This window comes from Ixodes scapularis, unplaced genomic scaffold (genome assembly GCF_016920785.2).
Source record: "Ixodes scapularis isolate PalLabHiFi unplaced genomic scaffold, ASM1692078v2 PGA_scaffold2__306_contigs__length_199485367, whole genome shotgun sequence".
Classification (NCBI taxonomy): domain Eukaryota; kingdom Metazoa; phylum Arthropoda; class Arachnida; order Ixodida; family Ixodidae; genus Ixodes; species Ixodes scapularis.
Genome location: NW_024609857.1, coordinates 42272462 through 42285205, shown reverse-complemented (window position 1 = coordinate 42285205; position 12744 = coordinate 42272462). Strand labels below are relative to the sequence as shown.

The following is a 12744-nucleotide window of genomic DNA, read 5'->3' as shown; positions in this document are numbered from 1 at the left end:
GCAACCATGCTCTTAAGACACATAATGGCCATGTGTCGTTACTCTGAGGTATAGTTTATTTAGTGGCACTAGGTCTACCCACTATTCATTCCAGTCAGAGCTCACGACATTCAGACGTCCCCGTGCCCTCTCGTCTCCTCCTCTCTCTCAGTATCTTGGCGGACGCTCGCGGTCAACTTGCTGCGGTTACGCAGTCGAACCTATGGCCGCACGTGCGCTTGCACACCTTGACGTGCCCATACGCTCATCAAAATCGCGCACGCGCGCAGCCTTCACTACTTGCGAAGTGCCACAGAAACTTGTCCACGAGCGTTAAAGAGTGGCCATCACCGTGAGAGGACTGCTTGCATTCGTCGAAAGCCTTTCGGCACTAGCAAAGGCAAGAAGCTAAACCATTGCGTATTTATTTATTTCTCTACAGGCCGTGACCTGCCTCGGAGGTCCGGAAGCGACTGTGAGTATATTGCCACGATTATCGCGACGAATTTACGAGTGTCTCTACGAGTATAAAAATATTGTGTTCTAATATCCATAAAAAAAAAAAATTTTAAAATCACGCAGGCATTTCTTGACGCGGACCACGCCAAGTCCTTGGCGAGTGGGATCGTAAGTTGTCATCTGTATACTCTAAAAGAATCCTAGTACTCGATCCATCTTAATATGACAATTGAAAACACAACAGCCGCAGTAACGCTGCCTATACATTATACAAAAGACAACAGAGTTCGGTGAGGGACATGATGAGAGAACTATATGCGGACTCGCCTCAAGAAGCCAATTCAAATCATCTTTGCTTCCGACGTGTGTGCCTCGAACAGGTCAGCAGACAGTTTTTGTACGGCCAATGTGACGCAACCTTCATATGCAAGGAAGAAACACGCCTGCGATGACTGTCTTTTGTATCATGTATCTGCAGTGGAGGTCACAGGTTTCAAGGTCACAGAAAACTTGAAGACGAAACATCCTTTCTTTTTTCTCATCGGCGATTTAATGGGGCTATCAAACAAGTTTTCTACCTACGCTAAATACTACTTAGGATCGCTGCATAACGCTAACAACTGAAAACATTTGCCTCACTTTCTTTCTTTGAAGCTATGGTAGTCGCAAAAAGAAAAAGTCCATAAATATTACCATTGATTTTTCCCGCAACTCGGGGCCAGAACAAGCGCGGCCACTTGGCCTACTGCCTATCCTATATGGCGCCAACGTTCATGGGGAGAGCAAGTCGTCTGCTTCTTGCGCGAGAGTTGCGGTGACGTCAAATAGACGCCGAGCTCCGATTGGCTCCGATTGAAGGATAGCGGGAAGACCTTAAAAACGTTGCCCCGAGGTCCACCCACTATGTTTCATTCAGAACCAACCAGAGCTCAACGTCTTTCTGACGTCACCACAGCCTCTGCAAAAGAAGAAGACGAACTTGCGGTCCGCGTAGCAGCCACGTGCTACGGTTGGCAAAGTAGAAAACGCGTGCTGAGCCCCTTGCATTGTTGGAGTTCGGCTATTCTCATCACGGTTGGAGGCGAGAGACACTACCCGAGTGTCTGCCGAGGCATTGATTGCTACGAGACGAACTCGAGTGCTCACGCAGTTCTCCTGTCCTGTTCATGAGTCACGCTCGAATGTCTTAAGGCGGGTGGTTTCGATCTCACAATTACGCATCATCAAGCTTTGCGAAGGCAAGACTGAAAAACAAAGCCTCCTTTGGTCCTCGCGATTTCACCAAGACCAAGAAGCTTCTGAATCAGCTTCAGTCTGTGCGAGTATACTTGGGCCAGAATAGGACCAGTACGCCTCTGTACAGTCATGAACATTCCAACACGATATCGTTTCATGACCCCTTTACGTTCGTGGCATTTAACTGCTACGACCACCATGGTTGGAATGCTTAAACACCATTAACTACTCTGCATTTGTATGAGACACAAGAAAGTTGGATAAGAGGAGTGAGCGCACCCTTTTGTCACAGCATGTTTCCCCAGTACGGCATTCCATAGCATCCTCCTGATTAGCAGAATCAAGCCAATCGAGCTTCCCAATGGACCATTCTGGAAATGCCAACGCCACCTGTCAGAGCTTTTGGCCATTATGGGAACTCTGAGGGCGTCGCGTCCTTTAGCCAAGCCATGCATGCCTAGTCGAGCGTTTCCATGCAAGGTGGCGCATGCTACCGCCCGAACTGCAGCACCATTCTTCATTCATACATGCATTCATGCGAGCTACCGGTCGTCGAATGTTGGTAAAACGTTCTACCAACTGCGCAACTAATTCCAGTAGCAAAAAAAAAAAGACTTTGGTAGCGTGAGTGATATTTCGTTTTTTTGACACGTGGTCCACGCGCAATGGCCCGTTCAAGAAAAAACTGTTGCCCATTCAGAACGACGACCTATCCTAAAAAGGGTAGTGGAGAGACGTGCTGTGATTGAGGGTTTTCAGCTCATGTGAGCAACGCAGTGCAGAACACTAGTCGCTGCAAAGATTGTCATCTGCCGTACACAGGGACTCAACACGAACGTGGACAATGTGGCTCTCGCAGGCGGTACGGCGGTAGCGGCAGACGACAGAGCAGCGACCCTCACTGTCCCCATAAGGCCTCACGCGTGCCACTTGAGGGCGCGCACTACTTTCTAGAAAGGAACGCATGCCATGATGCCGCCGAGAGAAGGAAAAAAAAACATGCAAGCTCGTGCGTAATGTATATGCACGAAAGCGCTGAAGACTTGTCGGAAGGTGAAAGACGTGTTGGGTTTTGCAATGTCCTTCTTTATCATGTGGCCCGTAATAAAGTCCTCTGAAGGAAAATGCCAGCCTAACCACTTCCCCTGATTCAGCGGAGCCGTAAAAAGATGTTCATAAAAAACAAGACAGCGTCCAGGTCGCACTGTAAGCGAAACATAGATATCTCATTGATCATTAGCACCCAGGCTGTTGTGCCACGTCGCACAGTACCAGCTATAGGAACATTCTTCTTTTCCGTTTTATTTTTATGCAGAAGTGTCTTTTGGACAACTCGCTGCCCTGAGTTATCTCTCGAAGATAACGCTTGAACCGGGCCTTTCACGCCAGCCATCACAAGAAGATGGATCGAGCGACCATTCTATGGGACTAGCTGTATGTCCCCCGTCTTCTCTGACAAAAATAAAAATAATAAAGATGCACCGATGTATTCCTGATTTTCTCTCCTTTGTTAGTGGCCGCAGGCACCGTCCTCGATTTCCAGTTGCAAGCGTCTCCAGTTTCGGCGCTAGAATCTGTAACTTAGTAGTCGTACATGAATACACAAGGTGTTTCAATAAAGGCTTCCAAAAATTCCTAAATATACGGTGGTATAGAAAAAAAGACACTCTCACCTGAAACTAACTGCCAGTCATAGCGGACGTCAGGAATGAAATAAAAAACAACACCCGGTGCCTCAAATATCTGCCAGGCTCTTTAAATTGGCCGCAAAAATCGGTTTCTTAACTTAACGTGCTACAATTTTGTGCAGCGTCGCCCACAGTTAGTGCGTTCTTTTTAATAAAATTTGCAAAGAGCGAACTTATTAGAATGGATGCTTGGGCGAGTTGGATATTCATGTTGTAGGAGAAGCGCTAAAGTAGACTCACTCACAATCACACTCAAGTGTGTTTCACATGCAGCGATTTTGGCCCTAAAGGGCCGCCCACACTAGCGAGAAAACGCGCCCGGCGCGCCGATAAATCGGTTAAGCGGGAAGATAAAGGGCGTGTCTCTGCACGCGCTCGTGGCGCTGACTGTGCTTCGGCGACATTTTGTTACTTGCCGCGATCGGCGGGCCACGCGCGTTTTCTCGCTAGTGTGGGCGGCCCTGGCCCTTTAAAGCGGCGCGATTTCTGCCGTCGCGGCGCTCGTGCCACTGAATTGCTGGTGCTGGCCAGAGCGCCGCGACGGCAGAAATCGCGCCGCTCTTGGGCCAAAACCGCTGCATGTGAACTAGGCTTTACACTCACGCTCACACCAGAAAAACGGTCACTCACGTCGCGCTGACTTTCAACTCAAATTGTATCTTCGTCTTCTTTCGTTTTTCTTTTACCCGTATTATATGTCATCCCCACTTCGTTCTCTTCTGTACAAAACCATTAGCAACGTCTATCGCACAATTACCTTTGAGAATCAAGATATAACACTTCTTTTTCCGTAAGCGTTATGGATGGACTACTAACACAGGTGTCACTCCTTTTTATGATGTTAGCTGCCTCTATTATCTCACGTGTTAACTGATGATAGTTCTTTCCGATTATGGTGCTATTTTTGAAGTCCGCGGCACACCCACAGTCACGGCAGTGAATGCCCAAAAGTCCCGAGTTTGCTAATCGGGTGTTGTTGTTGTGTTCCCTTAATCTGTCATTAATACATCTTCCAGTTTGTCCTATGTACTGTTTGCCACATGATAAGAGAAAGGAATAAATCACTCCTTCTGAGCAAGGTATGTGTGGGGTTCTATGCTTTTTAGTGCAGACGGTACTAGTTTTTGGTGGGGCGTTAACTTTTTTACATAGGCCTGATAGTTTGATGGGGGCGGAAAAGACTACATCGATGTTTGCGCGATTCCCAATCTTCTTCAGGTTATGAGAAATGTTATGAATGTAAGGGATGACTACCGGTCTCTGATTACTGGATCTTTCGCGTGGCTTGCGGGAAGTGATTTGACCTTTTTTAATCTGTTTAAGGAGACTTTCGGCGACTGAAGTTAATATATGTGAAGGATATCCCGCATTTAGTATCCTAGATACTTGTCCCGTGAAGCTTGTTAGGCCTGAATGCGGGCAGGACTTGCAAATGGAGTTTTTGAAGCACTGATTAACTATGCCTCTCTTTACCAATTTGGAATGCACCCAATTATAATTGAGGAGTGGTTTTTTCCCCCTTGGCTCATACGACCAGCAGACATGACGGGGCTGAAGGGACAGTTTTAGGTCCAGAAATCTTAAGGATGCTAGATCTGGAAGCTCATGCGTAATCTCCAAAGGGTTTAAGCATGTTTTAAACTTGACGAGCACATTGGGCACATGAATCGGGAGGTCTTTTTCGTTGGTGTCCAGGAGTATCAAATAGTCATCAACGTAGCGGAACACCTTCACAACAGTCGAGGAATCTAAGCTCTTTTGAAGCAGTCTGTCGTGGTGTGCTAGGAATAAATCACTGAGAATTGGGACTATGCGGGATCCAATGCAGACTCCCTTTTTTTGAAGGTATGTGTTACCGTTTCAAGACACGAAGGTAGACCTGAGGTAAGACCTGAGCAATTCAAGGAAGTTGCTTTGGGAAAGTCCTGAGGTATTCTGGAAAGCTATGGCACCATACGAGTCAATGCTGTCTTCAATGCACTCTAAAAGGCGTACCTGAGGTAAAGCATAGTATAGGTCTTTGATGTCTATTGAGAAGGCCTGGTATTGGTTGGCATTGTGTTCTTGTAGAAAGCTGATGACCTCGTATGAGTTTTTTACCAAAAAGGGCTCATCAACTGTTAATAAATTAAGTCTTTTTTGTAAAAATATAGCCAAAGATTTTTGCCAGGCGTCTCTATCTGACACAACAACTCGCAAGGGACACTCAACCTTGTGCGTCTTGGCGCTGAAAAATATTTCTAAGCTAAGGTGTTTGCTTTTTTTCAAAAGAAGGGCAAGGCTCTGTTATATTTAGGTCCTGAAGGAGCCTTTTTGCTTCACATTTTACTTTTGCTAATGAGGTGCCGTCGTGACGTGGGAACACAGATTCGATTGCTAAAAGGGCTTTTGCCCCGAACTCCTCTTTGGGCATGACAACAAACCCACCTTCTTCGTCTGCTGGTATTAAAGTTAGGGAATTCTCCTTCAAGTAATTGTCAACCTTTTTGATTGGCAGATGTCTTACAGAAGGTTTATATCGCGATAAAATGTCTACGCCCTCTGAAGTGCATCTATCAGGACCTAAATATAACAGAGCCTTGCCCTTCTTCTGAAAAAAGCAGACACCTTAGCTTAGAAATATTTTTCAGCGCCAAGACGCACAAGGTTGAGTGTCCCTTGCGAGTTATTGTGTCAGAAAGAGACACCTGGCAAAAATCTTAGGCTATATTTTTACAAAAAAAGACTTACTTTAATTAACAGTTGATGACCCCTTTTTGGTAAAAAAACTCATACGAGGTCATCACCTTTCTACAAGAACACAGTGCCAACCAATACCAGGCCTTCTCAATAGACATCAAAGACCTATACTATGCTTTACCCCAGGTTCGCCTTTTAGAGTGCATTGAAGACAGCATTGACTCGTATGGTGCCATAGCTTTCCAGAATACCTCAGGACTTTCCCAAAGCAACTTCCTTGAATTGCTCAGGTCTTACCTCAGGTCTACCTTCGTGTCTTGAAACGGTAACACATACCTTCAAAAAAAGGGAGTCTGCATTGGATCCCGCATAGTCCCAATTCTCAGTGATTTATTCCTAGCACACCACGACAGACTGCTTCAAAAGAGCTTAGATTCCTCGACTGTTGTGAAGGTGTTCCGCTACGTTGATGACTATTTGATACTCCTGGACACCAACGAAAAAGACCTCCCGATTCATGTGCCCAATGTGCTCGTCAAGTTTAAAACATGCTTAAACCCTTTGGAGATTACGCATGAGCTTCCAGATCTAGCATCCTTAAGATTTCTGGACCTAAAACTGTCCCTTCAGCCCCGTCATGTCTGCTGGTCGTATGAGCCAAGGGGGAAAAAACCACTCCTCAATTATAATTGGGTGCATTCCAAATTGGTAAAGAGAGGCATAGTTAATCAGTGCTTCAAAAACTCCATTTGCAAGTCCTGCCCGCATTCAGGCCTAACAAGCTTCACGGGACAAGTATCTAGGATACTAAATGCGGGATATCCTTCACATATATTAACTTCAGTCGCCGAAAGTCTCCTTAAACAGATTAAAAAAGGTCAAATCACTTCCCGCAAGCCACGCGAAAGATTCAGTAATCAGAGACCGGTAGTCATCCCTTACATTCATAACATTTCTCATAACCTGAAGAAGATTGGGAATCGCGCAAACATCGATGTAGTCTTTTCCGCCCCCATCAAACTATCAGGCCTATGTAAAAAAGTTAACGCCCCACCAAAAACTAATACCGTCTGCACTAAAAAGCATAGAACATCATACATACCTTGCTCAGAAGGAGTGATTTATTCCTTTCCCTTATCATGCGGCAAACAGTACATACGACAAACTGGGAGATGTATTAATGACAGATTAAGGGAACACAACAACAACACCCGATTAGGAAATTCGGGACTTTTGGGCATTCACTGCCGTGACTGTGGGTGCGCCGCGGACTTCAAAAATAGCACCATAATCGGAAAGAACTATCATCAGTTAACACGTGAGATAATAGAGGCAGCTAACATCATAAAAAGGAGTGACACATGTGTTAGTAGTCCATTCATAACGCTTACGGAAAAAGAATTGTTATATCTTGATTCTCAAAGGTAATTGTGCGATAGACATTGCTAATGGTTTTGTACAGAAGAGAACGAAGTGAGATGACAAATTTAATACGGGTAAAAGAAAAACGAAAGGAGACGAAAATACAATTTGAGTTGAAAGTCAGCGCGACGTGAGTGACCGTTTTTCTGGTGTGAGTGTGAGTGTGAGTGTGAGGGTGAGTGAGTCTACTTTAGCGCTTCTCCTACAACAGAGCGAACTTACCCGAGGAAAAGGTAAGAAAAGTAAAAGTCTTAACTACTACGGAAACGCAAGGAAGCCATCGGTTTTCAAAAAATAGGGCGCCCTATTTTAGCGGCCGATTTAAAGAGCCTGGCCGCTATTTGTGACATCAAGTAATATTGTAAATAACTGACTAAACTGTACTAATTATCTATTTATTTATTTCGTGAAAACAAACAAGGTTCCACTGAGAACCTTGCTAATCATAATCCCAAACCACTAAATCGACTCATTTTAGAAATATATAAGGCAGAGGCAGACATTTTATGTCGTTCCGGAAAAATGGTTAATTGGACGCATTTCGAAATTCCGGTTTCTTATCGGTGCGCATCTTAGCGCCGGCATTCCTGCCCCCCAGGTGGCCGTGGCGCGAAGCCACAGACTCGCCTCCCTCGTAGCATGGAGGGAAGTATGGCGCACGTGTGTGGAGCGCCTCGGCCACTGGAGAGCAGGACCGCTGGAGCAGAGATGCGCTCCGATAAAAAACCGAAACCTAAAACGTGTTCAAGATCAGTGATTTGTTTTTTGTTTTGTGTAAAAACGCAGCTTCGTGTTATTGTTTTCCACGAACGTTTCCTTCTGTATTTTGTAATCATGTTTGTCACGTGCAAAGCATGTGCGTATATTTTCTTTTTCTTTAGTTCATGGGGTTTTTCGCTTGACACGTGGCGTTCGAACCTCGTCTTCTTCAGAGCAGAGATAAACCTTGGAGTCGTTCAGCCCCCACCGGACGCCTGCCTAACTCGCGACGGGTTCAGCCACGTCGTAACAGTGGCGACGAGTTTGGAGCACATGAACCAAGAGGCGGGCGATGAACAAACAACGGCAGCGACGGTACCTGGTGGCGTAGGGTTTCCAAGGATAACCGGCAACCAGGGGTGGGCAAGATACTTCGAAATTGTATCTTCGATACCGATACTCGATACCCTCGAAAATTGTATTTGAGATACCGATACAAGATACAGATGCAAAACTAATCTCCGATACAGATACTGAATACTGTATTTTAGATACCTCGATACATCGCTAAAACCTCATCCGAAGCACTTTAAAATGGGTGTATCTTATTGCTTTAGATTAATTAACGAAGGTATTAGTTGAATTATTGTGTTTGTTATATTGCGTCTTTTTTTCAAACGTTTACACAAACGTACAAACCTCCGTAAAAATATTGCAGCCAAGAGAGCAGCGAGGTATAAAGATAGACGCTATTTCAAATCCACAGGATCTACCAAACCAAAACGTTCTATCTGTAATTGAGTTTTAGTCTCCGCAAGTTTTTTTCAGAAACACGGACTCTGTGGCGTTAACGAGTTATAGTAGATCGTGCTTTCAGGGAAAGATATTTGTATTGGGAGCTCGCGCTGCCACATCGAAGCATGCTCTGATATACTGAAACTGATATACTGAAACTCCCTACTGTCGCTGCCGGGGCTGAAGCTCGAAAAACAAATACAGGCGTTGAAAGAATCAGGAGAGCGTGTTGGTTAAACATTCATGAGGAGGATTTAGAACGCAAGTTAGAAGAAGGGACACACAGAAATATGAGACAGACATGGCAGTCGGTGTCTGTCTCGTTTTCATATTAGTCCCTTGAGTTTACTTGCGTTCTGAATCCTCAAGAAATGACAGACGTACAAGTAGGCAGCAATTTAGCACCATGTTTTGCGTCTTTTCGTTCTGCTCGCTTTATTGTAATATTGTCGCGCAAGAGCTTGCTGCCGTTTTTGCCGCCCTGGCGGTTTAAAAACCCTTCGGTCACGATGGCACCCGTGGGACCGCAGCCTTAAGCAGAAGCATTTGCTCAAAACGCCGGTCTGAAAGTCCGCCACGATGCGGGCGTAAGATTAGCGACGCGAAGGAGAACAGCCGTTCTACAGGAGCCGAGGAGCACGTTGGGGTGTTGTATCTAATGAAGGCGCTTCTCAGAGAAGGGTATGAGCGGAGCATATCGAATTCAACTCGAGGATCTTGCAGGTAGCTCAGGAACTCAAGCTTGACTTGATCTTCCTGACAACTGGGGCTCGTGCCGCAGTGGGCTTCAAAAGAAAAGAATGCATCAGCCGATACGTCAGAGGCTGCAGAGGTTGATGGCGCGAACGCCAAAGGACGCGTGGTATGCTTGGTTGCATTTACAAAGTCAATTACAGCTTTTTCTGTGAGTTGCTGGCCATGCTCGCGGACATCTTGAGGTTCTCGTGACAACCACCGCAACTTAAAGTAAGGGTGAAGAACAGCAGCAACAGTCGCTTCATTTGCACTTGGTTTCATTCGCAGAAGCTCGTCAAATCTGCGAATGAACACAGATGTAACCGCATCCAAAAGTGGTCTGCAGTAGACGAAGTCCATACCAGCCTTCTCCTGAAGCTTTGATTTTACGGTAAAAAGCGTTGGTAGCAGCTCCCCGAAGAAGCAATCGGACTGCGCTTGGAGTCGTGTCAGAGCGGAGGCGATGGGCTGCAGGATCTCACAGTACTCGGGAATAAATGCTAAGTCTCTTTCTTGGAATGTCTGCAGATTTAGTCCATCGCAGACATCTCGCAGTTTATCCTTCGAGCGAAGGAGGTCTTTCATGCTGTCATACAATGAATTCCAGCGTGTTACGCATGGCGTCTTCAGAGAATGCCCTAGGATGTCCACAATAACTTCAGACGACTTGGGTCTTCGAACGCAGTTCCATAGAGCCGAACACTTTGACATGACCGATGTGTTAGCACGTTCAAAGGACGGTGTCGACAAGGCTGCCTTCGCATCTGAAGTTGCCACAAGACTCAGCGTGTGACATGCGCATCGAAGATGACGAGGCAAGTTGATTTCAGCATCGTCCAGGTTGTCGGGTTCGACCATAATTTCAAAGGACAAGCCGGCGGCGACATCATCTGCCAGTTAAAAAAGGAACACATTTAGCCGAAATACTTAAAACAGCACTCAAGATTACATGTTTGGAAACATTTTACGGTGAATAACACATATTCATAGAAACTAAAAGAAAAACAGTTGTGCAATAATCAAAAACACTCTCGTTTGCATTAGCTCCAGTGGCTTCATCTTCAATAATTTGTATTGCGTATCAAAAGAAGAATTATATGTATCACAAAAAGTAACCAAGTCAGCTGCACCAGACAAGAGGAAAATTAGAATCGGTGCATAACATGACGGATATTTTTCACACTTCTTGCATTTGTAATCGCACGTTACCCACTTGGGTTTAGGTTATTGAGACAGGCGTAAATTAGTCCTTAAAAAATCTGAAAAAATGTTTGATAATAAGTACAGCATTACCCTTACCCTGGTCAGTAATCTCAGAACAAAAGCCGAACTCCCTGAAGGCTTCGGCGAAGTTGCTGGCGTTGTCTGTGACCGTGGCTACGACCTTCTCCCGCGAGATGTCGAAGGACTGCCTAATGTATTCCAGCATTTCTGCTATCCTGTCGAACGTGTGGCTTCCAGGAAACCTCCTGCAGGCCAGTGCGAGCGACCTCCGAGAAAGGGTGTCAGCATCGATCTAAATAAATATACAAATAATATCATTTATTAGTTACTTGATCATGATTTTCCACAACTTCTACTTTTTAATACAGAATATGTTATAGGAATGGCCTCAGGCACTTCCGGCGACGCGTTCTAGGTAACGAAGGTGCGGAACACGAAAATTTAAATATAAAAGACACCGGCAGCGCTCCTATACGAACCAGCGTCCCTCAGATTATGAATCCGATGTCTTAAACACTGAACTACTAGGAACTTTTTTACGAATCTCTGACCCTCATACTGTGAATCCGATGTCTTAACCACTGTAATACCGCTCTATGAGGAAACCATATGCTTCGATTCACCTTATACGTGGGCGAAGCATAAAATCTACGTGACCTACGCGTTCCACTCCCGCTCGAGCGCTGCTTTTGGCAGGGCTTTCTTCCGGAGACGCTGTTTCCAGCAAGCTGATGGAAGCTCCCCAAAATAATGCGTACACATTCTGTGTTACCACTGCCTTTGCCACGGTAGTGAAGGGAAGGGACACATTTTGTTTTATTCAAAACACAAAGCGCTTACCCAATGAACCGTGACACCCATGAAGCTACGATGGTGAGTGGACCAGATGTCAGCTGTGGTTGCAACATAGCTTTGACCAGACAACTTCTCTCGCGCGTCATCCAGAAACTTTTCCCAATCCTCATCAATTCGCCGACCTAGGGAGTGTCGCGACATCACACTAGTCCCTGGGCGCAAGCCTAGAATAGAAAAAGAGACAATGTACAATTATAATGCAGTCTGATTTCGCATAGAATTCAAAGCTCACCTGTTACAAGCTGTATGAAGCCTGGCTCTTCGACTGTCGATAATGAATGCAACCCATCCACAACGAACTTGACGATCAGATTGTCTACTTTAGGCTGAGTCAGTTGACTCCCGGGAGGGCAAAGCAGTTTCGTTTGGCGCATTTTGTCAGCAGGGGCGTCGGCCTTTCTTTTGACTGCTTGTTTTCTCCACCCTTCTTTGTACTCATCGAACCTTCTTAGCTCTTGTGGATGCACGCGCTGAAACAAAATAAGTATCGATTAATTATATAGCCGTCACACAAGTAATATCACACAAAGCGTACTTCCGTAAGCTATGCAAATGCACCGTTTTGATACATAAGACAGCACTGAAAAATTAGATACATATAGATACACTCTGTTCGACTCAATGCATTTCTTGGCATGTTACAAGCAAACAAAAAATCTAATTTATGTTGATTCTGCACCTACCTTTAAGTGAAGCTTGAAATTCGAGGTTGAGGAGTAGGCGCCACAGATGGTCGCTTTACAAAACGAACAAGCAGCCTTTACTCTGTCGTCCCTAGATGAAATCACGGTAGAATACTTCCCGTCCAAGATGGCACAGCGAGGAGTATTGTCGTTGTCTGCCATTGCTAGCCCGTCGACGCGGCGGAACAAATAACTTTCAACTCCAAGACTGGGACTGCGAAGTGTGCACCATACAGTCGGAAATATCAAGTGAAGTTCCGCGGAAAAGAAAACCAGGGACAGAGCTCAGC

At 45.4% G+C, this 12744-nt stretch overlaps 1 protein-coding gene across 1 annotated transcript; it reads right to left on the bottom strand.

The window, feature by feature from the left end:
* Positions 1–9461: 9461 nt before the first annotated feature.
* Positions 9462–12616, bottom strand: LOC120836262. The gene is made up of 5 exons (XM_042291350.1): positions 12455–12616; positions 12004–12241; positions 11757–11935; positions 10992–11208; positions 9462–10582 (listed from the first exon to the last, which is right to left on the bottom strand). The coding sequence occupies exons 1-5, from the start codon at positions 12614–12616 to the stop codon at positions 9462–9464; spliced, it is 1917 nt and encodes a 638-aa protein (XP_042147284.1).
* Positions 12617–12744: the final 128 nt, after the last annotated feature.

Bases quoted from the DNA above. Each gene is read 5' to 3' on its own strand.
- LOC120836262 (XM_042291350.1), bottom strand. From the start codon at position 12,616: ATGGCAGACAACGACAATACTCCTCGCTGTGCCATCTTGGACGGGAAG. The intron at 12,242-12,454 runs GTAGGTGCAGAA...ATTTTGTTTCAG, and splicing joins ATTTCAAGCTTCACTTAAAG to CGCGTGCATCCACAAGAGCT. The intron at 10,583-10,991 runs GTAAGGGTAATG...TTTAACTGGCAG, and splicing joins TTCTGAGATTACTGACCAGG to ATGATGTCGCCGCCGGCTTG.